At 52.1% G+C, this 25,815-nt stretch overlaps 10 protein-coding genes across 10 annotated transcripts; 4 read left to right on the top strand and 6 right to left on the bottom strand.

Annotated features, from left to right (window-relative positions):
* Positions 1-1,265: 1,265 nt before the first annotated feature.
* On the top strand, positions 1,266-3,592 carry PG994_011381 (uncharacterized protein; the record flags this gene model as incomplete). The annotated part of the gene is made up of 3 exons (XM_066862790.1): positions 1,266-1,290; positions 1,384-2,093; positions 2,156-3,592. 3 exons carry the CDS (start codon positions 1,266-1,268, stop codon positions 3,590-3,592), a joined length of 2,172 nt encoding a protein of 723 aa, XP_066711900.1.
* Positions 3,593-3,945: 353 nt separating this feature from the next.
* Positions 3,946-5,153, bottom strand: PG994_011380 (d-hydroxyacid dehydrogenase; the record flags this gene model as incomplete). The annotated part of the gene is made up of 2 exons (XM_066862789.1): positions 3,946-4,564; positions 4,720-5,153. The coding sequence occupies 2 exons, from the start codon at positions 5,151-5,153 to the stop codon at positions 3,946-3,948; spliced, it is 1,053 nt and encodes a 350-aa protein (XP_066711899.1).
* A 971-nt stretch (positions 5,154-6,124) lies between these two features.
* Positions 6,125-7,007, bottom strand: PG994_011379 (uncharacterized protein; the record flags this gene model as incomplete). Its single annotated transcript, XM_066862788.1, has 2 exons — positions 6,125-6,699; positions 6,761-7,007. 2 exons carry the CDS (start codon positions 7,005-7,007, stop codon positions 6,125-6,127), a joined length of 822 nt encoding a protein of 273 aa, XP_066711898.1.
* Positions 7,008-8,796: 1,789 nt separating this feature from the next.
* On the top strand, positions 8,797-10,295 carry PG994_011378 (uncharacterized protein; the record flags this gene model as incomplete). Its single annotated transcript, XM_066862787.1, has 5 exons — positions 8,797-9,080; positions 9,131-9,158; positions 9,233-9,572; positions 9,627-9,780; positions 9,824-10,295. 5 exons carry the CDS (start codon positions 8,797-8,799, stop codon positions 10,293-10,295), a joined length of 1,278 nt encoding a protein of 425 aa, XP_066711897.1.
* On the bottom strand, positions 10,190-12,278 carry PG994_011377 (sulfate permease; the record flags this gene model as incomplete). The annotated part of the gene is given in 6 exon segments (XM_066862786.1): positions 10,190-10,441; positions 10,453-10,755; positions 10,822-11,034; positions 11,111-11,477; positions 11,555-11,855; positions 11,939-12,278. 6 exon segments carry the CDS (start codon positions 12,276-12,278, stop codon positions 10,190-10,192), a joined length of 1,776 nt encoding a protein of 591 aa, XP_066711896.1.
* A 2,199-nt stretch (positions 12,279-14,477) lies between these two features.
* Positions 14,478-16,366, bottom strand: PG994_011376 (Cytochrome P450 monooxygenase psoD; the record flags this gene model as incomplete). Its single annotated transcript, XM_066862785.1, has 5 exons — positions 14,478-14,886; positions 14,953-15,034; positions 15,109-15,246; positions 15,322-15,909; positions 15,991-16,366. 5 exons carry the CDS (start codon positions 16,364-16,366, stop codon positions 14,478-14,480), a joined length of 1,593 nt encoding a protein of 530 aa, XP_066711895.1.
* A 1,679-nt stretch (positions 16,367-18,045) lies between these two features.
* Positions 18,046-19,145, bottom strand: PG994_011375 (uncharacterized protein; the record flags this gene model as incomplete). Its single annotated transcript, XM_066862784.1, has 2 exons — positions 18,046-18,219; positions 18,264-19,145. 2 exons carry the CDS (start codon positions 19,143-19,145, stop codon positions 18,046-18,048), a joined length of 1,056 nt encoding a protein of 351 aa, XP_066711894.1.
* A 486-nt stretch (positions 19,146-19,631) lies between these two features.
* On the bottom strand, positions 19,632-22,140 carry PG994_011374 (uncharacterized protein; the record flags this gene model as incomplete). Its single annotated transcript, XM_066862783.1, has 6 exons — positions 19,632-19,771; positions 19,847-21,134; positions 21,195-21,229; positions 21,297-21,524; positions 21,630-21,946; positions 22,016-22,140. The coding sequence occupies 6 exons, from the start codon at positions 22,138-22,140 to the stop codon at positions 19,632-19,634; spliced, it is 2,133 nt and encodes a 710-aa protein (XP_066711893.1).
* A 932-nt stretch (positions 22,141-23,072) lies between these two features.
* On the top strand, positions 23,073-23,987 carry PG994_011373 (uncharacterized protein; the record flags this gene model as incomplete). Its single annotated transcript, XM_066862782.1, has 1 exon — positions 23,073-23,987. The coding sequence occupies one exon, from the start codon at positions 23,073-23,075 to the stop codon at positions 23,985-23,987; it is 915 nt and encodes a 304-aa protein (XP_066711892.1).
* A 372-nt stretch (positions 23,988-24,359) lies between these two features.
* On the top strand, positions 24,360-25,772 carry PG994_011372 (uncharacterized protein; the record flags this gene model as incomplete). The annotated part of the gene is made up of 1 exon (XM_066862781.1): positions 24,360-25,772. One exon carries the CDS (start codon positions 24,360-24,362, stop codon positions 25,770-25,772), a length of 1,413 nt encoding a protein of 470 aa, XP_066711891.1.
* Between the last annotated feature and the right edge of the window lie 43 nt (positions 25,773-25,815).

Here is a 25,815-nt window from a genome sequence, read left to right as displayed (position 1 = left end):
TTTAAAAATAAAGCGCTCGCTTAGTTTAAACCTTATTTAAAAGAACTTATAAAAAACGACTAATAAATTAAACTATATCGTATAAAACCATATAATCCGTACTGCTATAGACTGTGGTCGACACTCGCAGGTCAGCCCCTTATTAAGCTACCTGTACGCGGCCTTTTTTTTAAGGGGAAAACATTATAAGAGTAACGAAACGAACGTCTAAGTGTATATTAAAGAGTATATATTCATTATTAATCTATCGTATATGGAAACGTATCGCAAAATTAATATTATACCCCTCTATGTTATATAATTAACTGTTCGTGCCTTAAGCCGCGATTTCTTAGCCCTGCTATAATATAAAAGCTTAGCGGATTTTTAAAAGTTATAATAGCTTTAAATAAACCTTTAAATTACTCTTTTAAAACCTTTATAAAAAGCGATAAGTAAAAAAAAAGCTCGAAAATTTTAAATAAAAAAATATTAGCCGCCTTTTATACCGCTAAATTTCAACGTATTATAACTCGCTTAAATTCTATTAAAACTACGAAAATTATAATATATTACCGCGGATTAAAAAAAGGATATAAAAACGAACTTAGCCGGCTTAATACCCTTAATAATTTCCTTTCGTATATAGAGCTCACTATTAAAATTAACACTCGTATATACGAGTAACGCCGCGAGAAGTAAGGCGAATAATAATAATAATAAATTAATCGAATCTAGGCTAATACGAGACGACCACGTTATTATAGTAACACAGCGTTAAAAAATATTACGGCGTATAATTATTATAATAGACTTATAAACTTTAACGTTATTAAATATAATAAATACGATAAAAAAAGAATATTATTTATTATAATTATTAAAAGTAAAATATTTAATAATAAACTATATTATATATATAATTTAATTTACTTACTTTATATATTATATATTATATTTACTTTTTAATTAATTTTAAATTTAATTTTTTTTAAAATTTAATTTTTTTTTTATTAAATATATATTGAGTATACGTATAAATTAAACTAAAGGTTAAAATAGTTTAATATTATTTAATATACAAGGCGTAAAAAATTTAATCCCTCGATTAATATAAGTAATGAGGGGGTTAACTAAAACCTGCGTAACAACCCCCACCACCGACCGAGCTATTGGAATTAGTTCAGTGCTCACCCAAGCATCTGTTGTGGAGCAAACTCCGAGCCTCCCCTCCCGCTTGCCCACTCTCCTTCTTTTATGCCCTTTCGGTAACCTTGAACTAAACCATGACGAAAACCGTCTGTATTGTCGGTAAGTCAGTTCCTTAGCTATTTCTTCCCGGCTTGTATACCATAAACTCGTGATTATAGCACGTCGATACAACCCGACTTACTCAGACCTCAGGCGCTGGACCTTCGGGCTTGGTGGCAGCCAAGACACTGCTACACGATGTGGCTCCAGCCACCTTCAAGGTCACAATCTATGATGCGCAGCCACGGATCGGCGGACTATGGCCGCTGACGAAGGATGATACTGCCGGGTTAGTCCATCCGCTGATGGTGGCCAACCAGAGCAAGCACACGGTGCAGTTCAGCGACCTCGCATGGGACGACAATGTCCCGCAGATGCCAAAGGCATGGCAGGTAGGACAGTACCTCAAACGTTACTCAGAAAAGTACGGAGGTGCGGACGTGAGGCTGGGCCACACGGTCGTGCGAACAGAGTTACAACAGGACGGCGCCTGGAAGGTTGAGACCGAGTCTGAGGGGGGTCCGCAATCTCACACCTTCGACCATCTGCTTGTCACAACCGGCTTCTTCGGCAGGCCGATCTGGCCCGACTATTTGCCGGAAGAGGCTGAGATTCCCATAATACACAGCAGCAAGTATCGGGATTTGAAGGGTCTGCTAGCTGGAGGGAATCGCAAGGGACACAAGATCCTTGTAGTTGGCGGGCAGATGTCAGGCATTGAGATCGCCGGCACAATCGCCACTCACCTTTCCTCTGCAGTGCATGGCGCTGGGGAAAAGCCTGTCAAGAACCCGGAAAAGTATTCAGTTCATCATGTCGCTCAGAGACCTTCCTGGGTCTTTCCATTATTCACTTCTGCCAAGGTAAGACCCATGCCCACACCTAGAAACAGAGTGTGCTGCTAAGTATTTTTCAAAGCCTGCAGCTGCAGCACCCCTTTTTTCTCCCTTGTGATCTGCCGTCTTACAACTTAGCGAATCGGCCTCATCCCTTGACCAACAGCTCCGGACACATCAGCGTGGATTCGGCTAAGACGTTTAACTCGATCTTCCAATCAGTGCTTGGGACCGACCAGGGCGACTTTTCTCCGGACATCAAAATTAGTGATGGCCTCGTAGAACAGCAGCCATTCCTGGCAATGAGCAGTCACTATGCCGATTTTGTCAGATTAGGGATGATATCCGTTAGCCAAGGTAAAGTGTCGTCCCTCGCTGGGAACACGGCTGTGCTTTCACCTACGAATGAGAAGATTGAGGATATCGCCGCCATTGTCCTTGCGACTGGCTTCGATCCTTGCCCATCCCTGGCTTTTCTCCCGTCGGATGTTCTAGAGACGATCTTATATGCTCCCTCGCACCCGAACCTACCAGTCGCTCTCGCTTTCCACGGAACACACCATCCTTCGCTCTCAACTCTTGGCTTCGTTGGTTTCTACCGCTCACCTTACTGGGGTGTGATGGAAATGCAAGCCCGATTCATTGCGCGTCTTTGGTCGACACCGGAGCCCTCTCCAGCCTTGAAAGAAGCACTCGACTGTGATAATTCCATCCAAACTGTGTTTGATCTTCGTCCAGACCCACGATCGTCACAGTTTCCGATGGGTGACTACGCGTTTCTCATGCAAGAGTTTGCGAAAGCCTTGGAGATGAAGGCCTCGGCACCTCGAGAGACACCGCCTCTGGCAAATGGGAAGAGCATGGATATCCTCACACCTGCCCGGTACGTGTCTGAGGGAGCGGCCCAGATGCAGCTTGCCGAGGTAGAGAGGAACCTAGCGTGCACGCACGAAACCGCTCTAGGTGGCTTGACCAAAGCCAGATTTGTCGCCCAGGCCGTCTTCAGGTCTTTGTTGGGGGAATGGAAGCTGGAACGCGATCTGGTGTCGAAGCTGCCATCCCACCCCAGTGGGCGCTTTGCCGGAACGGCCAAGTTCCTCCTGCGCCAAGGCACAGCGGATGGCCGCAATGTTGCAGACCAGGATGATCTCGGCATGGAGTACCTGTACATTGAAGACGGCGACTTCACGGCCAGCAACGGAATGAAGTTTCGAGCCACGCGGCGCTACGTCTGGAGGTACGACGAAGCGCGGGATGTGCTTAGCGTCTGGTTCGCCAAGACGGACGACAACATGCGAGCCGACTATCTGTTCCACGACATCGAGTTCATCGTACCGGACGCCGATGATGAGGCAGCACAGAACAAGGGTTGGCACGCCAAAGCAAGCCATCTGTGCATAGAGGATCTCTACAACGTCAAGTACGAATTCAAGTTCCGGGCTGTCAATCTGAAGGAATGGAGACTCGGGTACTCGGTCAATGGCCCCAAAAAGGACTACACTATTTCTGGGGTATATAGACGATAGAAAAGGCGTGTTATTTGCCTATATACTGCATGTTCATCACCCACCTGACCCCCTTTCTGACAAGTGGGGTCAATGGTGGGTGTTTTCTTATCTAAAGTAGGTACGGATAGGCGACTAGACGGATAAAATACCAATAAAACTTTACAACGCTCTCAAGTTTACCTAAAGCAGTTTACGCAGTACATTTCTTCGTTTGACTGAAGCCTTTTCCCATTACGGGGCACAACTCGAATCTGATACCCATGCTGTGTGGTGCCCTCTTGGTTGCTGTGCTGCCTGTTGTACCCTACTAGCAGCTAAGAAGTGCCCGATACTAGAAATGGCTCAACGCATGAACTTGCGGTAAGGAACGTTCAGATGCGGACCGGAACAGAGTCCCTCTTCACCAGCGCGTGCCCCTGAAGTACAAGTGAGTTCTTGCACTTGCGGCCGTGAACGAAGTCGGCCAGATTGCGTATCGTGCAAGCTCCAATCTCCGTCAACGCCTCGTCGGTGAAGAAGGCCTGGTGGCCGCAGACGAGCACGTTGTGGAAGGTGGTCAGGCGCATGAGCTCGTCGTCGTCGATGATCTCGCCCGAGTGGTCCTTGTAGAAGAGGGCGCCCTCGCCGTCGTAGACGTCCAGCGCCAGGCCACCCAGATGTTTCGACTTGAGCGCGGCGATGACGGCCCGGGTATGGATCAAGGGGCCGCGCGACGTGTTGACGAGCATGGCGTGGGGCTTCATCTTGGCCAGCGACTCGCGGTTGATGATGTGCCTCGAGGACTTCGTCAGCGGGCAGTGCAGGCTGACGATGTCGCTCTGCGCGAGGAGGTCATCGAGGTCGGTATAGGTCCCGCCGCACTTCTTGAACTCGTCATTCTCGAAGGGGTCAAAGGCGATCACCTTGCACCCGAATCCCACCATAATTCGCGCCAACGCAACCCCAATCTTGCCCGTTCCGACTAGACCCACGGTTTTCCCATGTAGATTTCTAGAGTATGCATGCAATGTTAGTGGTAGGCCCTATCGTCAGGATCCCCGAGAGTGATCCGGGGGTTAATAAGACAGTGTAGTCACGTGACTTGTTTCTCGGGGGAAGGAGTTCTAATCTACTATATGCGACCAGGATTTCCGAGAGTGGCTCACCTGCCCAGGAGGCCATCCAGATTGAAGTTGCCCTCGCGGACGCGGTTGTAGGTGCGGTGGGTGTTCCGGTTGAGGGTCTGGATGAGCGCGACGGCGAACTCGGCAACGGCCTCGGGCGAGTAGGAGGGCACGTTGGCGACGAAGAAGTCGAGGCGCTCGGCGGCCTCGAGGTCGACGTGGTTGTAGCCGGCGCAGCGCAGCAGGACGGCCTTGACGCCGTACTGCGCGAGGGCCTCGAGGACGGGCCCGTCGGCGGCGTCGTTGACGAATACGCAGACGGCCTGGGCGCCCCGGGCCAGCTCCACCGTCTCGAGCGAGAGCGGGAAGTCGTGGTAGATGACCTCGATGCCGGCCTCCGGGGCCAGCTCCGCGGCGTGCGCGGTGGTGAGGTAGAGCATGTCGTAGGGCTTGGCACCGAAGACGGCGAGCTTCATGGTGGGATTGGTTTTTGAGTAACGGTTACGTTTTTCAAGGTAGGAGATTTGCTAACGAGTTCCACCGGCTTGAGGGTCTTTTGCACAAAATAATCTAGGGATGGGAGAGAGAACCTTGGCGGCGTACGGTGAGCAGCAGCTCGGAAGAGCGGGGCAACTATCATCATATGCACAAGGAATATGGACATATCACATCCTTACGTATGACAAGATATGACAAGAAGGCGCAGGCTGCCGAGTTGCATATACGAAAGGCCGGTCCTGCGTTGGCAAACATGCAAACATGCAAAGATCAAACGATCCTGAGCAAGCCCAAGAGGAAAACATGGAAGGAAGCAGCAACGTACCTGAAGCACCTGCATATGCCAGGTATGATCCAGCCAGGGACAAGTAGAGTGAGCGAGGGGAGGTTGTGCCCGGGCTATTTCCCCGGCCATCTAATAAGTCAGTTTATTAGCTGATAGATTTGATACATCACTAGGAGCATTTAGGTAGGTTACATAAAGTATCAAATGGAGATACAATACATATCTGCGGCCGAGTCCTATCTATGAGGCTTCAGCTGTAGATCTCGTGGGGTTGTTCTAGGCCTACATTACCTACTCAACTGCCGAGTTGCGAGCCATCCCGCTGGGCTGGGGGTTGCGGAGGCCTATGGAACTCATGCCCCACAGCGCTGCACGATGACGGTGGTCTCTGCTCGTGCAAGCTACATCTTATCTTACCGCACTCTATAAACTCAGATTCACTTTCTACATGTATAAGTATTGTTGGTTCAGATAAGTATCAAGTCGAGAGAAGATACATCGTGAAACTTGCACGTGCTTAGCTCTAGAATTTTGATTGCGTTATTGGTATTTTACATAGTATTAGCCCAGACGGGTGGATCTATCTACTGGTACAAAAACACCCTCCCTGCTCGCTGCCCCTGGAGGCATCGTCGTATCTCGCCAGATCTAGTACCGAAGTTTTCATTGATCTGCAGCCGGCCAGAGGAACCATGTGATGGCAGCAAGGAGCTTGAGCCCGGCGGCAATCCATAAAACCCCAGCCGTACCGACAGCGCTGCGAGCCAGTAGACCGCCCATGACAGCGCCAGAAAGGAGCAGGAGGGGCGCACCCACGCGTCGGTTCCTCTCCGTGTTGTCGAACGCGAACAGCTGCGTGTCCGAGAAGAGATCGCAGTAGATGCTCGTCAGCACGACGCTGGTAAGCGAGTTGTACTTGAGCGCCCGGCTCGCGACGGCTTGGCCGCAGCTCTGGAAGGCGACCAGGGCCATGGGGACCAGGACGTTCCAGCTGGTGCTGTCCTTTTCTTCGGCGGCGGCGGGCGCGAATGTCATGACGCTGGCCGCGGCGATGATGAAGGCCATCTGGACCAAGAACGAAGCGCACAGCACCCAGCGCCGGCAGGGCGAGAAGCGCCGGTGGAAGCGACTGAAGCAGAATGAGCCCACGCAGAACGAGATCAGCGAGAGACCAGACTTGACCCAGCGCTTCGACTCATTTGGGGCAGCCAATCCGAGGCCGATATACACCGTATTCCCTGCAGAAAGCATAATTAGCATTCAAATTCAGCATTGCACCTGGGTTGCAATGAGAGGCACCTGTTTGCATGGAGACGAAGGAACCCCAGGTAGATATGGCAGCACTGTCTAGCAGCCCAGTAATGATATAGCACAGCAGCAAGACCACATCTGCCCAATCACGGTGGACATCGACAGTCAACTTCTCGCGCCATACCGAGTTTTTCGCCAAATTCCTACCCAGCAAAGGTTGCTCTTCGTCGGCGTTGCGGCGGGTAGTTGGTCTGGAGTGACTCCTGAGCGAACCGTAGGCGCTGGAGGATGGCATGACGTAGTATTTAGGCTGGACAGAATGCGCAATGATAAGAGAAGCAAAAACCAGCAGCCGTGATGGTTCCGGACGAGGTATTTCTCGAGGGAATGCTCAAATAGATTGACCAAACAGCCCGTCTCAATAGAGGCTGACTCGGACCAATCTGTGACGTATGTTGGCAGAACGATTACTTATCGGTTCAAGCTCTTCAGTCCGCCTAATCTAAAAAACCAGATCGCGGGATCTAGACTGGCTGACTGGCTGCTTCTGCATCGGGAATTGGATGCCGAGTGTTGACTGTTCCAGCTGTTCTAGCGGTTCTGGTTCTCCATTCCAGGTGGGGCAATACCTAACAATACCTGCCCTGTTTCACTGTTTCAGTTGGCCAGGGCCTCTGTAGCACCAGGGGCTGATATCTCAGCTACCTCCACCTCCTAACCTCCAGGTAAGGCGACAACGCTCAGCTGCTACCCAACATGAATGACGCGCAGTCAAAGCCTCAAGCGATAGGTCAAGGAACCAGTTGCAGCCATTGATGGACATCTCACGTAAAGCTAAAATATCGTTCTAGATTCTTTTCCAGGCCAACACTCGGCCCCTCTATCGGCGTCAATTGACCTGCAGTCGGTGCTTCTTCGTAGCTGAAGCATGTCGTGCAATATCTCGTAGGACAGTCAAACCTTCAGGGTCTGTATAGTAAAAAAGTTGTATATAATTGTGCATTCTGAACTTCAAGCCACCAGAAACACCTTCGTCCAAACTTTGTAGCGTGGTTGTCAAGAACACTTTGGAGCGGCAATACCTCTTCCTTTCTGTGTGTGGAAGCACGTCTTGAGTAACTTCCGAAACTAACACATCAGGCAAAGCCGGTCGAGGGCTAACATGAACGACACTTTTTGGGGCCGAGTTGGGGTGTTATGAATTTGGTCCTCCCAACTTGGTCTGATTTGACAAAAGAGTCATCAACCTTCTTGCGCGCCAATCCGTCTTTCTCGGCATACGACTCCTCTTCCCCGGATCGAACTGGGAAGACCGCAAGAAATTCACCGCGTAGAATGCCGCGATCCGACACACGGGCCTATACTGTGGGCTATAACACGCGGCCTCCGGCCACCACGACCGCGGACGACACTAACACGGCTAATCCGGCATGGCGAGATACTGATCTCTTGGACAATTGCAAGCTGTTGGCTATGAGGAATGCTTCGTCTCTGTCCATAGGTAGAGATGGCCTGCATATACTACCCCGCAGACCGATTATCTAGCACCCCCACTACCTAGGTTTGGATATTTCATGCTTGCTGCATTGCACTAGGTACACGTACATACATACGTCTACACGTGTGGTATGGGCCTTGTCGTGATCGCCAAGGTTCCAGTCCTGAAAACGCAGCCAGCAGCAGAAGCTCTAGTAGATGGTGTTGACCAGCATCTCGTACACTGACCCGACTTCTCTTCTCGGTCTAAGCCTTTCCAGCTCAAGCCGTGCTACACTCGTCCGCGGCGAACATTCGGCATGTAGGCTGGTGGGTGCTTTTGTCACCGTTGGTCGGCATGCGAGTAGTCATGACGAGACCTTGTGTGATCCCTGTTCGTATCCCCACTCGAGCGTCAAGCATGATTGATCGCATACGTCAACTGGGAGTTGCAGTTGCTCTCGCCCATTGACGTTCGTACTTCATATGTAAGGTTAGGTCTTAACCCAACAGGTAACCTTACCGTAGCCCAGACTTGATTCTCTCTTATCTACATCCTCTACTTGGTGGGTTGGGCATCGTCAACACTATCAACACTCGATCACACAATGCAACTGACAAGCTCGTTATTAATTCTCAGCGCGGCGCTGAGTGAGGTTGGGCGCGCTGTCCCTGTTCAGGACAGCCAGCGCCAACGGCTGTTGGATGGCCATTCACTGCCTTCCAATTTTGGGAAGAGCAAGTCTCCTTATACCCCCGGCTTCAAGGATCCTCTTGATAAAGCAGTCGACTCAGTCGGCGACAAATTAGATCCTTGCCCTACCGTAATGGCCTGGGCGCTTCCGTGTTGGGCCCCTGGAACTGGGAGCGATCCCGGCAGGGTCCGGATATGGTGCGCCCACCGTCTACCGATCACGGCAATATGAACAACATGCGCTGGAGTTTTGCCGATTCTCATGTGAGAATTGAGGTCAGTTCATCCCTCGAGCCACGAAAGCGACTTGGCCTCTTACTCATTCACCCGCTGCTAACACATCGCTGCAGGAAGGGGGCTGGACGCGACAGACCACTGTCCGCGAGCTCGGCTCCAGTGTGGAATTGGCTGCCGTGAACATGCGGCTGGATGAAGGTGTTATACGGGAGCTTCATTGGCACAAGGAAGCCGAGTGGGCTTATATCCTAGACGGAGAAGTCCGTGTCACTGCCATCGATTATGAAGGGGGTAATTTCATGGATGACTTGAAAAAGGGCGACCTCTGGTATTTCCCCAGCGGCGTTCCTCATTCGCTTCAAGGTCTGAGTCCCAATGGTACTGAGTTTCTTCTCATCTTTGACGATGGGAACTTCTCGGAAGAGTCTACTTTCATTCTTAGTGACTGGCTTGGTATGAAATCCCAGGTGTTCCCACTTACGATATGGACAACTGACTCTACCACAGCTCACACTCCCAAGTCGGTCATCGCCAAGAACTTCGACTTGGCGCCAGAAATCTTTGCCCACATCCCAGATAGTGAGAAGTATATTTTCCAAGGCACTAATCCCGGCTCCATCGAGGAGGAGAGGCCAACAGGCAAGGGTGTGAAGAAATCCAAGTACAACTTCACCCATCGCATGTTGGATCAAGAACCCAAGAAGACGAGCGGTGGGGAAAGTGCGCATAACCGATTCCAAGAACTTCGCCGTCTCCAAGACGGTGGCCGCCGCCCATGTCACTATTCAGCCTGGGGCCATTCGAGAGATGCACTGGCACCCCAACGCCGACGAGTGGTCTTTCTTCATCAAAGGTCGCGCCCGCATCACCATCTTCGCTGCGGAAGGCACTGCCCGCACTTTCGATTACGTGCCTGGCGATGTCGGTATCGTACCGCGCAACAACGGCCACTTCGTGGAGAACATCGGCGACGAGCCCGTGGAGATGCTGGAGGTTTTCCGCGCTGACGAGTTCCTCGACTTCTCCCTGTTTCAGTGGATGGGCGGGACGCCCAAGAAGATGGTCGTCGATCATTTGTTCAAGGACGACCCCGAGAGTGGTGAGGTATTCTGGAAGAAGGAGGACCGCTCGCTATCCGATGATGGAGATGTGGTGGAGCGTGTGGTTTCGTCGTAGACGAGCTGAATGGCCTCGAGGGCGGTGCATTTGCTGCGCTGCGCGTTGGGGAAGAAGAGCGCGTCGGTGAATTGGATGACGATGGTGTTGCTCGGGATCTTCAGGAGGAGGCGGCCGTGGCCGCGGTGGTCTGGGCGAAATTGTCGCTCAAGTTCACCCCTCCGTCGTCCGGCTTTTCATTGGAGTTGGACGAGAACGCCGCCGCCCTGAAGGAGGAGGGGCCGGGCTCGCCGCCGCTACAGTCGCCGTTGCCGTCGAATTGCACCAAAGGCTTGACGAAGGCGGAGCGCAGGAGCGTGTAGATGACGGACCATGCCACGGCAACGCCGATGCCGATCTCAGCTGAGACAAATATAGCCATCCAGAAGGACAGCATCGATGCCACGAAATCGGCAAAGGAGACACGCCAATAGCGGTAGAAGAGCGATACAGGACCGAACAGATGAACGACTGCCATGATCTGGACGTAAATGTGTCAGATGGAGCAACTTGCAGCAACCAATAAGGGCTTAGATAGGGAACTCACGATGATAGCAGAAAGCGTGGCCTTGGGCAGCCAGAACAGCGCGGGTGAAAGGACGTAGATAGTCAGTAGAATGAAGCCGGCCGTGACCATCCCGTTCAGCGGGCTTTTGACGCGACATTCGGAGTTTACCGCTGTGCGGGACATAGAACCGCTTATCGGCATCACACTGAAGAAACTGTTGATCACGTTCGTGAATCCGAGATAGTTGAGCTCCTGAGACGGCAGCGACCGAAGGTTAGCATCCGCTAATACACCAGAAAATGTATAACAATGCTTGATCGCCTCCTACCTGGGTCTGATCGATTGTATAGCCATTGCGCCGCCCGAATGCTTTGCCCACGGCCAAGTGCTCCAGAGCACACGCTACCAGTGGAGCGAAGGCCCGGGAGGCAACCTTCATGAGCAGCTCGGTGTCGTGGGCTTTCGGGGCGGCGATTCCCTGCGTCTTGACCTTGGTGATGGACCAGAGGGGCTTCGCACCACGGTCCTTATTGACCAAGAAACTGACGAGAGTGAAGATGACCATGACGAATACGGCACGGCTGGACGCGATATACTTGATGACGACGTTCTTCTTGCCCCATGTCTTTCCTATCTTCTCGAGGGCGAGGAGGATAGCGACAGTTCCGAACCCAATGGCGCAGGTAGGTCCATCCCTTTATAAGCACACAAATGCCAGTCAGATCTTGGGCAGTATATAGGGGGGCAGAACTATATAGGCCGGATTACTCACCAATGAGGGAGTCTTTCCAGCACGTATCTTATGGTGCTGAAGATGCCGTCAGGGGTATCGTTAAGACCGACCAGGCTTCCAAGTTGACCGAAGCCAATGGTCAACGAGGTCGCAGAGATGAAGCCGGTGAGCACAGGGACCGAGACGAATTCCAACAGGAAGCCTAACCCGGAGAGCCCCAGCAGAAGATTGTATACCCCGACCATGAACGCGACGGCACTAGCAATGGCCGTGGGGCTGTACTCGGCCGAGAGATTGTGGACGATCTCCGAAGTTAAAAGACCCAAGATGGAGGTCGGACCTGACTACAGGTCTACACTATCATCGTCAGAATCGTCGGCGAACTTGGCATGTCGTAATATTTATGGGATGAAATAAACGCACCTTTTGACGTCCCCATGAGAACGGCCATGACTGCGGGGATCCAGCCGGAATACAGCCCGTTCTCGATCGGTATCGTAGCAATCTTGGCATACGCGAGGCCTTGAGGGATCAGAAGCACGCCGATCGTCAGGCCGGCCGTGAAGTCCTGTACAAGCCACGAAGGGTGGTAGCGCGGGAGCCATTGGACGATGGGGAACTTCCCGAGGAGGTACTGCCCGGCCGCGCTGGGGAGCTTGGGGGTGCCGGTAACGACAAAGCTCTTGACCCTGTTTGTGGTCGTGTCGGTTCGTATAACATCTTTTGCCCACTCGACCTTTTCTTTCATGTCAAGTCTCGCCATGGTGCCTACTTAGGTGTTATCACGGGATTTTAGAAAAAGGGGGAGAGGTGTCCAAGTCCAGGCACTGCCGACTGAAGAAATGAAAGCCAAAGGGTTGGTTCAAGAAATGAAGTCAAATATTTCCTCAACATGGTGAGGAACCAAACACGGGATGTTCACAGGATGATGGGTGGCATGGTGATATACAACCAACATCTTCCGGGGATGGCGATGCTTCTCTCTGATAGAGGCATTGCCATGTCTCTCCTCCTGAGTCTGTCGATACTTCCATAGCCGAGTCAGAAGTTCATCGGTAGGCAGGCTATGTTTGGTATGTGTTTAGTCTATATCGAGACCGAGCTACGATGTACAGGGATTGGGCAAAACTGCTGGTCCGTTCGATTGGCCCACATCTTCGGCAGATTGATTTTTCTGCTCGTAATGTGTATATGTTTCCAACAGAGAGGATGGGAGTCGCCTGGCCCTTGTGGTTATTCTTTTGGGGGGCAATGTCGGTCAATGACAAGTATTGCAGTGTGCAGGCTGGCTGACAGTGAAAGATGACCGCATCTGCATCGGGGTATGCTGACTCCGATCTGTCAGGCTCTATCCTTCTTCATACTAAATGTGAGTCGATTTTCACAACCATCTATCATACAAATGTGCGATGGTCGCCCCCGAATCTTTGGTATGCATGCAACTAGGCCGAGTGGGGGGCCCGTAGACGCGGATCCGGGGATAACCGGCATCCCAAGTCTTTATTCCCCATGATGGAAACAGGGATAATGCCTCTTGATTGAATGCGGGGATACCCTGCATGGCCTGTAGACTTCTAGCGGAACCGAAAGATATCCGGCAATTCTAGCGGGGACCCTGTGGAAGACTCCGGGGTGGTTCCGGGGAGATCAGAAAGAAACAAGGGGGGCAACCACCAAACACGGACACATCCTACTTGGTTTTTAGGCAAGAGACGCACGAGTAAAAACTGTTACGACCACACAGCAGATGATATACCCTCCCCACCTGTCATACAGAGCATGGCGATGACCATCATATTGACTGCGCATCGGAGATATACCCCTTTCCGTCCCTTCTGGAAGAATAGGCTTCTCTTACCCGCGGCCCTTGTTATTGGGGCTTTTCACCGTCCGCTTAATGCACTAATGGGTTGCGGAAGGTTATGTACGACGTCAGTAATCGCCTTGTTTCAACCAAGGCAGTCCGGGACGGGAGGCTATCATTATTGTGACATGCAATATCAATTAAAGTTCACTGCTGATATATGTCGGATACGGGCTCTCGGTATAGTATCTTTAAGGTTAAACCACGGGTAATCAACAGAGTTTATCGGTCACTATCCAGAGTGGCTATACTGACCCAGAGTATAGCATCGTACTGGACAAACAAATAAACAGAGGATTCAGCCCAAGAAAACAGGTCCTCGGTGTGCCGGTTTCACCGCCCACTTGGTGGGACGTGGCTGATTGGATCTCGACGGTCTGCACTTGTACAAACGTTTCCACAGGTTGTGCTTGGCAAAAGGTCTGAACACTTTGGAGCATGAAGAGCTATTGACTAAGAAGAAGGACATCTGATGGCTTCCACTGCTCCGTGCTGTTATTCAGCGGCTCTATTTACAAACAACGTCTCATATCAGGACTAGGAAGCTCCCCATTGAAGGAGGTGCTATGAATAATAACCAATGGGAGAGTGAAGGCTTGCTCGATGAGGAACATTATTAAAAACGAGACGTCATTCCATGATTTTAAATAAATGACTGGAAGGTGTGTAGTCTTTTTGTATCCTGTTTCCAGACCGTGGCATACCAAAGATTAAAGCTAGTGATATCTTGAGACTGGAGAGAAAGGAACGACGAGCCAAAAGGACACCGTATCGACATGGATGGGCAGTATTGGATACAAAAGGGTATGTAAGACTACTTGGCGAATTATCTCAAGCTGCGATCCGATTTTGGTTTTTCGATAAGTTCTTACAGCTTCTTCGTGCAGGCAAACTTCATTCCTCGTCTCACAAGTTTTCTGTTATATATATGGTTTGTAAGGAGACATGGACACAAAGTCGCTCGCCATGAGACACCAACCAAAAGAGATACAAAGTTCGTAGCTACAAGCAAGTTTGAGCATATTACCCCTGTGGCCCCGCGCTGCTATCTTGAGTACACAAACAAAGACGTTCTGGGATCTACTAAAAGACTCAAATTTAAACCTTCAACTTTTCCCTAACCCCGGCATAGCCCCCGAGGACCTGGGCGGCGCGCTCGTCGCTCCGGGGGTTGATATCCATGGGGAACGGCAGTGGCTCGAGGATGACGTGGGCGTTGGTGGCCTCGGAGTCGAAGTCGATCTCCTGGCCCGTGGACGGGCAGCGCTTCTTGGTCAGGTCGAAGGCCCACAGCGCGGCGGCGCCCGAGACGAACATCTCGTCGTCGACGATGTGCTGGCCCAGGCACGTCCGCCGGCCCCAACCGAACGTGTGCATGCCCTTGCCCTCGCGGAAGTTCGGGTACCGGCTCAGCGGCTCCTGGTACGTCGGCCAGCCGGGCTCCAGGTACCGCTCCGGGTGGAAGTTCTCCGGGTCCGGGTACACCTCGGGGACGCGGTTCATACTCCTGCGGGAAATGTAAGTAAAACGGATAAATCGCGTAGCTCACGCTGGGACAAAGGGTCTAACGTACCATTCACAAGCAAGAACAATAGTACCGGCAGCAATTTTCTCGCCCATGTATTCGTCGTCTCTTTCTGCTTGATGAGGGACGCCTATTTATTTCAAGTTAGCTCCGAGGCCAAGTATGAATGAGGAAATTGTGAAAAGAAAAAGTTTGTAAACATACCGAGGGGTACACCAGAGCGCCAGCGCAACGTCTCCTTGAGGCAGGCTCTTACTGTCGGTAGGTCGGCCGAGTCGGCCGTGGTGGGCATCCGGTCGCCACAAACACGGTCGATCTCTTCTTGTGCTTTCTTCTGCCATTCTGTTTCATATGGTCGTCAGGAATTGTATACTAGTATCTTCTTGGCTGTATCGCTTTCTCTCTGTGTCATCATACCTGGATTCAGTGTCATAGCCATGAGGAAGAACTGCATCGGGCCGGCAATCGTGACGACGCCAACAAGATTGTGGAAGCCTAGCATGCAGCTAGCGAACTCCTCGTCCTTCTCGCTCTGCTCTAGGGTCGTGTTTCCTCCTTTGTAGAGGTTGTCGAGGTACCGGAACGACCAAGTCTCCGCCGGAAGTTTGCCGTTTAGGTACCGTTGTTTGGCGAGCTTCAGAGAGTTGAGCCACCAGACGCGCTGGTTGTCCTCGCGGGCCCGCTCGAACTTCTTCCAAGGGTTCAGGGCCCACGGGATGGACCACAGCGGGGTCATGGTGTTGACGATGGGGCCCGACACGGACATCTGCGTCAGGGTGCAGTCGGCGCTGTCGCCGTTGTCCTTGCCGATCGACGCGTCGTCCCAGGCGAGCCGGCTCATGATGCGGCCGCAGTGCTCACGCGTGTTGGCGTGGAACTTGGCCGGGTCCAGCATCAAGACCGCGAGGTACCGCTTCACCTCTTCCTCGATCACGCCATGGAAGTGTGCCCGATGGAAGTCTGCCATGGCCGCGTGAACCCATTTGCGTTGCTTTGTCCATGTATCTGTGAGGGTATTATATAATGTAAGCAAACCGCTATGAGAGATGGGCAGATAGGTATAGTCACGGCTGGCTTGTGACTCACCATTGCGGTCCATCAAGGCGAGATACCCCGGCCCTGTCTTGTGGTCAATGAGTGCCCTGATCTGGGGGCGGCCTGAGTAGATGTGCCCCCTCTTCACGAGTAGCTCCTGTGCGATGGTTTCGTCCGAAACGATGATGAACTGCTGCCCAAGCATGCTTGTACGATAGATCGGCCCATATATGTCGGCCCACTCTTTGAACTTTTTCCACATGCAGAAGCGATCTAGATCATGCACGCGTCCTATAACAGGATACTGCTTCGGGCCTGGGATGGTCCGCTTGGGGCCCTTCTTCCTCCATGATAAGATCTGCTGCAACGCTGAGAACAGCAGACTGGGAATAGCCAGATAGAGCAGGATAATCCTGACACCTTCCATCTTGGTGACTTGCGGTACAGGGTGGTGGATTGATGGTGGGTTTCAACTGTTATTAGTTGTGATGTATGTCGAAACGGAGCAAAGCTGGACTGAAGAATCGAAGGGGCAAGAGAGGTAGGGCATTTAAAGGAGGGTACCATACTGGGCGGACTCCTTTCTATCTGATAGATCCCCGGGCAGCAGCATAACCGGCCGGACTATGGCTATGGGGGGCCCGTCGCTTGTGGTTGTGGCTGGCAGTCCATGACTTCACATTCCAAGATCCGGGCTTCCCATGATGCCAGGCAGCTGTGTTGGGCATGATGGGCTGACACCGTTCTATTTTGTCCCCATCCAAGCTGGTGGGGAGTCCGGCGCTAGATATTGCTTCCAGACTGGGGTGGTTGATAGCTAGCCATCAGTCCTGTTGGCTGGTTCATGCATTGTAGTATACATAGGATCATGTATCTCCCGCGGGGTGTGAAGATCAACATGGAATTACCGAATCTCTCTCGTCAGATTCCCTCCTTTTGCCGCCCCCCTAGCAGTATCATTGGACCCTGCAGCTCCATGGCTCCCCTCCTCCGATCTGTGTGGGACCATGCCAAGCTTAAGCTTACATGTCAAGCTGTGGGCACCAGCCCTGTCAGGGCATCGAATCTCCCTGCTGCGTCACTGTCTCAAACGAGGTCCCTTGATCTGGACTACTCCTCGACTGCTACTTCTCGGTAAGCTTCTGATACTTTGTGTACGTATTGCGGTACTTTTGATAGTCACTTAGCTCGTCTTCAGCTTAGGCAAGTGACTGCGACCCGCGGCGGGATATTCACCCACACCCACACCCACACCCACGAACAGGGGCCAGGAAAGCTGACACGGGGACGTACATGATGAGTTTCGTGTTCATTCGTCATTTACGTAGAGAAATAACAAAAGTGGCCAGCAAGAATCTGTACGAGTGGCCCGTCTGGGCCTGGATAATATTCCGGTGCTGATTTGGGGATGTCCGGTTCCGAGTTGCAGGGGGCTTTCCACAACTCCCCGGCCTCCATAACGGTCAGCACCGATCCAATGATTGGTTCGACTTGGGTCTGCAGCTTTGCTACTTATCGCTCTGCATCTTAGTGCCACCGTAATTGCCTGTACCTAGTGTACTACTACATCGTGTTTTGTCTTATATTTGTCGCATGAACTCGTAGGGAGATGATCCTGGGCTCTACTCTTGATATGAACGGAGTGGACCGCGGCGAGAAAAAGGAATGAAAGCGGAAAGGCGTGCTGTTGGCTGCATCAAGTCCTCTATTGGCTAGCATGCGGCTCGTAGGCAATCCACCGCCACAGTACTTTGCTGCCTTGGCGCATGCACCTATCGATAGGAGAGACTAGCTGTTGCTGATGCGTTGTCGGAGGCGCCAAATGCTCGACACTATTGTTGGAATCTGGAGTCATGCAGCTGCTACGCCGCCACCAAGTGAGACAGCTTGATGCAGCTAAATATCCAAGACCGATCCAATGATGTGCGAGGGCCAGCCGTTGCGCCCTGATCAGCCATTCCTGTCAGAATATAATGCCCACCATCATGATTGCAAGACTGGCAGGCGAGGGAAGGAATGGGGTATCACATCATAAGAATGACAACACTATAATGCCACCAGACAGACAGAAATAGAGCAAAGGCAAACGCCCGTGCTTAATCTCTCTTATTCCCCCTCAGGGTCATTGACATCCTGCTTACTGGGACCGGCACCAGCGGTAGCCTTCTCGAAGATGAGCTCCCTAGCGTGCTGAAGCTCTGCCCGAGCCGTCTCGAGCACCTGGGCCTTTTCTTGGACCAGCTGATCCTGCTGCCGAAATCTACTGCGGGCGTTGGCAAGCTGACACTCGATGTCTAGACGACACCGCCCTACTTCGGCCCTACTTCGGCCTTGATCTTGTCATGGAAGGCCATGTCGGTGAAGATGTTGTCGAAGACGACATCGCTCATGATGCTGCCAGAGGCGATGTGCACTTTCAGCAGCGGGGTGACTTGGCGCTTCGACTGGCGCTGGGCCTGCTTCATGAGCCGCCGCGCCTCCTCGATGGCCAGCTCGGCCTTGTGCAGGGCGCTGCGTTCCATCATGTCCATGATGGTCCCGCCGCCAAACATGTCCATCCGGCTGTGGTCCAGCGCGTCCTCAATGTGGTTGAGCGCCTCATCCATGCGCCTCATGACTTCGCCGAGCGTCTTGATGACCTCCAACTCGCCCTCGGCCTGGACCTTCGCCTCGTGATACGCCTGTAGCGCCTCCTTGGCTACCTGCTCCTTGCTGTCTTCCTCGGGGAACTCCGGCGTGGGGCCATCGAAGATGGCGTCGTACATGGTGTCCAGGTCGTGCTGGGCCGAGTTGTGACGTGACATCATGCCCTGCAGCTCCGTCCTGTGGACCATGGCCGATTCGCGCAGGCCCTGGAGGGTTTTCTCCTGTTCCTTGGCTTTGTGCTCGTCCTGCAGCGCGTCGAAGTAGTCGCGCTCCTCCTTGGCCGCTTTCTCCTCAAATTTGTCCTTGTTCCCCGAGACCTTATAAGCAAAGCGCTTCATGACCGAGTCTCGGTATTTCTTGTGTTCCTTCAACTCCTTCTGGCGTTTCTTGTCCACTTCCTTGGCCCATTTGGTGGCATCTGCGAGCTGGCGTTCTAGATCGCCGAGGTAAAACTCATGCTGTTGCAATGACGGCTTTGCATGATCCGTCTCAGATAGGATTGAAAGCAACAAACGATTCCTTTCCGCATTGGTCTGGATGCGCTCTGTGGTTGAAGCCATATTTTCTCTTCTGTTGATGAACGTCAGTTGAGGTTTATAATAACAGTGGATCCAGACGGCGAAACACAGCAGTGACCCTTCGTTGTCAACATCGCAGGAAATAGGAAGAATCTATCAGAACGCCGGGGAGAGCCGATGATGCCATGATTACTAGGCAGCCGCTCCCGTTGGACAATGCCACACTCTTTTTGGAAGGAGCACCTCTTGGCTCACGTAGTGAACAAGGCCAGGCCAGCCAACCCAGAGCAGTGGTTGGTAGTGCGCCGCAAGACGGCGTATGCACTACCACCCACCATGGTCCGATATCTAAGGCGTCATATCCACTACCAGCCATGACTAGCGAATACTGCCACAGCAAAGCCTGGATTCTCGGTAATACCGGCAGCCTAATGCGGCAACCTCACACGGTTCAAAGTTTGTATACTGCATGCAATGTGATTAAGCTGTTGCTGCGTGTCGTGTAGCGTTGTAGAAGATGGGAGAGTTCTAGACCGACGCCAACCACGACTCTGACATGCCAATTTCTTGTCCACCTGCCATCGTCATCATCAGGGGCTCTTCAGGTCTTGGCCCAGGCAGATCCAGAGGGAAGTAAGTGAAAGGCAAGCGTATATCCCAGAGAGAATCTAAGTCATATTAGTCGTCGTTCGTAAATAAGGGGTGTGCATGTGTCTATAAGTTTGTCCGTCTCGCTGACTCACCCTGGAAGACTTCAGCTGGCATCAGCTCAGGCGTACAAAAGGCCGACGAAGAACTTGCATCCTCTGGATTTTGTTGAGCGAGTGTCTCCTCGTCGAGCCGATTCAGGAATATGCGCAAGGCTTCTGCCGCTTTGGCAGCCTCAGCTGATGTCGAACTGGCCTCGATCCAAAGGCCTTGTGATTTTCGTAGAAGTCCCTTGGTTTCTTGGAGCTTCTCGGACTCCATGCCATTTCGGTGGTGCTGAAGGTAGAAGCAGACGGCAAGGGCCCCCGCGAATAAGTCGTGACTGACTAAGGAGTTGAACATAAACTGGCTCGAGTATAGTTGCCCAGATGGTTTGCTCTCTTCAACAACAATGTGATGGAGTCGGAGGATCGCCAGTCCGGCCTCCAAAGCCCTTCTTCGTGAATATTCGTACTTTTCCGAGTCTTGTTGCTGGCCCAGAGATGGGATATACTTGCGGTGAAGTAATAGTTTGCCCTTTTGATAGATAGTATGCAGGAAAAACTTCTGGCTGACAACTGCGGTGCTCGACAGGATGGATTCGGACATGCCCTCCCATCGAAAGACCTCTGGTACGTTTGCATATACATCGTCCAGAATGGTATCAATACGAAGCACGTCTTCATAAGAAGGCGTTTGAACCTCTGAGACGTGTTCCATAATCATGCCAATGACCCTCACAACCCGGGTTTTGGTGATCGTGTACAGCAATGGTGTCAATTCTGTCTCAGGTCTCGGGTCTGGCAGCTGGGTTGTTGAAGAGTCAAAGTCGCTATCTGAGTAATTGCCTGGCAGTTGAGTGTCTGAGACACTGTCGCGGATCAGCTTTGGCATCCCCATTTGCACAGATATGCTTAAGTCGACCTGGTAAAGGGTGGACCAAATACGTCTTCTCAGTTCACCCTCGTAGGGAGAGAGTTGCGGGAAGTGTCTGGGGTCGCGGTGGTAGCCTTGACGCATTGCAATATTGACTGTGACGCTAAGTATGAGCCACGACTCGATCTGGGCGTCAATGCTGGTGAAATGTTCGGCAGTGAAATAAGCCAGTAGCGCCTCGACAACATAAGGGCCACCCTTGGTATACTGACCAAGCATGAGAGCCTGGACAGCCTTTTCTCGATAGCGAGATGTGGTCTCTGAGGTAAGCTTTCCTTTTTCTTTTATGAACTGGTCCCTTTGGAGCCCTACGGCGTGTAGGACGCGAGAAGCGATGCAAAACACGGAGTAGAGCATACTCATCCAGGTAATGCAAACCGAAGACGGGTCGTTCCAGAATCTCTTATACTAAAGTTGATTAGTCGAGACAAACATCACGCAAGCTAGTGGTGTTCCGGATGGGCTTACGATATTCAGAAACTCTCCGCTATGCACAATAGCAGCTGCGAGCCGCATATTCTTGTTAGTCATTACCGATGCCGTACTAATCAGCTTAGTGGGTTTACGAACCTGCAGCTGAATCTAGAAAGTTGAAGAAAGCAGAGACTAGGCGATCCGAAGTTCTCCTTGATGGCAATGCTGCTAAAATTTCCGCTCGAGTGGCGGGCGGGCAGCTGTAAAAGAGTTTCGGTCCCGGAGACGAGGGATGACTCGAATGATGAGATTCCGCGGAGTCCTGACTACTACCAGGTCGCTGCTCCCTGTCCTCGGATATGCCATCAAGCAGGACAGACCAATCTATGAAGGTGCAACAGATAAATGGTCAGTGGACACAAAAGTTGCGAGCGGCGTTGATAGGGGTTGCAAAGGAATAACGTTTACGATTAGAGTTTACCCAGTTACCTGACTGCAAGCTCAACTTGCCTGCATCAAGATCTCTGGGCGCTGCCCCGACCCCTGAAGCGTCATGTCTCGTTTCGTTTCCCATAATGGTGTTTGAAGATGGATGGGAAAATCCCGAGGGTCTCGATGGGCGAGCGTCACTTGTACCACGGTGTATCAGATCCCCAATCAGGTCCTCCAATTGGGCTACCCTGTCCTGTATACCTGTGTATGGAGAGCTGGTGGGCGCATCATCTCGCCCGCCCCTGTCTGATGGAGGAGCGCTCGCGTAAGTGCACTGCAAGTTCCGCCTCGCACAAGTACCACATGGTTGGCGCCTGTCGCAACGTAGTCTAGGGGAAACTTGTGTCAGCATATATTCAACAAGCGAAGTTGTAAATACTTACTTCCGTCGGCGGCAAAGGTTGCAGCTCAGTTGAGGCTTGTCTCGTCGGCGACTCAGGGGTGGAAGAGACCGCCTTTGAGGCGTGGAGGATCGTGACGCACCGTCCTGAGGAGATTTGGCTGACATGTTTAAACGATCATGGTTGTTTACGACCCTGCAGAATGAGATATTGTGTCGGATGGTTTGTAAGGCCAGTGATGGGTGTTGAGTGGCATTCTCCTGCCGTTTGATCGTCCGACCATCCGACCATCCGACCCGACCCTCCGATCCTCCGACGCTCCACAAACCCACCTGCGAATCAATTCATCGCCAAGTTTGGTCGCCAGTGTATGTAGGCACATTGTCGACATGATCATCGGCATGTTTGCATTTAGCACCATGACTTTTCAAAGTGTCGTGATAAGCCTACTAAAGTATTACAAGTCTATTTCATGATTCCACCCAAGAGGCTTCTGGTTGTCCCTCTCTAGCGGCCGAAGCGCCATCGCGTACAGCGTCCACGGTCTACCACCTTTGTCAAACTTTACCGCTATTACTGGATGGCCAGGCTAGGACCTGGAAGTGATGGGAGAAAAGTAGACAGTAGCCTGCACGAAGGCACCTAATTCAGCAAAAATTGGCCCAGAAGCGGAGGCATGATGAAGCAAGGCAGGGTTTCTGCCATGATGCTGTTGCTGATGCTGCCATGGCTGTTGATCGAGGCGCCCGCCACGACCCACATAAGCTGTGGCAGATAAGATTGGCAGCGAAAGTGGCAGGCAATCCGAGGGCCGAGGACGAATGAGCGCTCCCCCGCCTTCACCTGTCACAGAAGCCACGCTGCTCGCTCTCCTAGTATGACGCCCAGGTTTATGCCAGAGACTGGGGAAGTTGGGAGAGCTGATGGAGAGCCTATCCTATATAAATTTGGGTGCCGGAGCTCTCTCCGTACACCGTTATAAACCGACTTAGAGTATGCGACGAGACGTTCTTTGACCGCAGCAACAGCAAGAACAGCCCAAGCCCAACAAGCTTCAGCTCGTTTCCCAGCTTCCCAGTTGCGACGTCAACCGACCAGCATGGACGGCAAACCAATTGTGCCAGTCCCGGCACCATGGCGACTTAAGGGTACGATATACATGGTCAGTTTCTGGGCGCAAGCCGGCAAACTGCCAGACTTTGCCTATTCGCCACTCGAGGCCAGATCAGACTTCTCCAACCCCGTGCGATCGGGGGAACATCTTGGTGGCCTCAGCCAATTCCAGATCATTCGCTATACCGAAACCCCAGTCGGGCCCTATGACGAGCTCATTGTCTGCCCCGGTTTCTTCAAGTACCAGACCGAGGAGAACGGCCAGATCAAGACGAAGAAGAATGCGCGCATCACCCGGATCTACGTCTCGCAGAAGTATACGTGTTGGAACGGCAGGAAGAGTGAGTTGTCTCTTATCTCCGAATTTTGGGGTGGGGGCGCATTGTCCGCTGACATGTGCACGAATGTAGATTGGAACATACCGAAGCACCTTGCGCGATTCGAGTTCAATGACCTGCCCGATGGTTCAACAACGGTCCAGGTCTACCCGCACGACACCACTGATGACGTGACCGAGACCCACGCGAGCAAAAGCCCCTTCTTCCAAGTCACGATCCAGCCTTTGAAATGGGCGCCGTCCTTTCCATTGTCATTGAACTTCTTGAAGTACATCGGAATCGACGCATCCCTGGTGCAGCCGCCGCTTCCTTCTGGAGATGGTAGCCAGAAGGAGCTACCGGGCACGGAACACTGGAGTAAAGTCTTCCCCGGCCAGAAGACGAGAAAGGCCTGCATCGCTTGGGTGGACATGAGCCAGAAAGGCGCAAAAGAGGTCCCACGAGCTGGCTATGAGAACTTCTGGCCGGGATTGGGACGATGGCAATTGGGCTTGAAGATGGAAGACGCTGACATTGAGTTTGGAGAGCCAGTCTACTGGAATCCCTCACAGCCTAAGCTATGAATGATGAAGTGCTGAGCGTGGTATGCAGATCAGATTGTAGTGGGAAATGCTTGAGATCTAGCTTGACGCTACGGGGATGCTCTTGCTACAATGACCTTGATGAGACTATTGACAAGAAGTTGGACCGCTATCAAAGAGCTTATTTGTTTACTCGACACGCCATACTGTCTGTCAATGGTCACGCTCGCGCTTGCCTAAGCACCCTGTTGTCCGATATGTGTTGCATAACATTTCTGCTTGGGGTAACGAGGAAGCGTACCTCACTACAAGGAATATGTGTCACAGAGTACAGCTCAACCACAGAATCAACTGGCAGCTCTACTGCCTTATATTCAACGTTGGCCTATATCCAGCATTATCAAAGTTGGAAACATGAATAGCCAGACTCGAGAGCCTTACCACACCGGCGGTAGAGACAAAACAAGGCCGTTCACTCTTGACGAAATACCCTCATTATTTCTTGCCACGTCGGGAGAAGAGGTGCACGACGCTATCTTCGATGACGGAGGTAACGCATACGAGATCTTCATGGGCTACAATGCGCTACAGTGGCATTGCGACGCCCCCTCCACGTCTCCCAGTCTAATCTGGGCTCTCATCGAGTTCGGCATCGACATCGACGCACTTGATCAACACAAGCTGCCGCCCAACTCCGCTGCCGAGTATCCTCCCATTGCGCGTCGAACGGCACTGGGCTACGCGTGCTGCAATGGCAACGTCAAGGCTGTGCGTACGCTGCTTATGCTAGGTGCAAACCCTATCGGAAGCTCTGGCTCCTTGGAATTGCCATTTGGCTCGCTGCAGATTGGAGACCAGGGTAATCCTACCGCCCACCCGACGTATCCTAGTCCGCTACAAGACCTACTGAGCCAGCGGATTGGTGGCCCGACTGGGGTCTGCCCCTTTTCCGTCCATCTCGAACATATCAATGCCGCGGCTGACGACAACGAAGATGACGTGGACGTTTCGTATCACCAGATACTTCATGGCCGTAGACAGAGGTACGGCTCAGACATCCCACAGCGAGAGTGCAAGCACTGCAGCTTCGGCTTTAATGTCCACGTCGCAGAGCGCCTTGATGCGGCCGAGCGTCTGTCCCAAACCGCCCGCGCCCAAGGTATCTATGCTGAGCAAGTGAAGTTGGCAAGTATGCGAATCTTGAAGTGCGGCAAACTTCTCCTGGAATATATAAACCACACGCAGCTCTCCCAAGGTCACGATGCAAACCTACCGTCGCCCATGGACTGCCTGCTGCGTTCGGTGTGGCACTTTCTCGGACCAACCATGTTGTGCTGGCGAGACCACTTTGCACAGAGTTTCTATGGGCTTGATACGGCGACTCTATCACGCAAAGAACTCGTCCATTTCGCAGCGCAGGATCCTTCCGTCATCCCCCTCGATCTGCAGCCCTGGGCCAGCCTAGTCCTACACGCTAGTGTCGCGAGTTGGCCTGGACCTGAAAGTGAGGTGGGAGAGTCAGCAGTCCCTGGGAATATTGCTGAAAAGAAGGGCGTCGACCGTCTTCTAGCGATGTTGGAGGACCATCTCAGCCTAGATCAGTTCCCCGAAGGGCAGTTCGCTGATGTCACTTTTGGCATGCTCCCCGGAGGTCTGCCTAAGCCATCGCAGCAACCGAATGACACCACTGCCAATGAGAAAAAGGTTGGGAATAGTGACGATGGTGATGATGGTAATGTTGGTTCCGACATTGTCACAGTCTACGATGATAATGGCGACCTGGTCGTGTTGCCTAGGGACTTGGTTGAAGAGTATCACCACGGATAATCACAGTTGGACAAGCAAAAACGCAGGACTTATTCAGAGGGCC

Source organism: Apiospora phragmitis, assembly GCF_038363925.1.
Source record: "Apiospora phragmitis strain CBS 135458 chromosome Unknown utg000010l:1.0-9815664.0:1.0-9183399.0, whole genome shotgun sequence".
Lineage (NCBI taxonomy): Eukaryota > Fungi > Ascomycota > Sordariomycetes > Amphisphaeriales > Apiosporaceae > Apiospora > Apiospora phragmitis.
The sequence above is the reverse complement of the archived record's forward strand: the minus strand, read 5'-3'. Positions and strand labels throughout refer to the sequence as shown.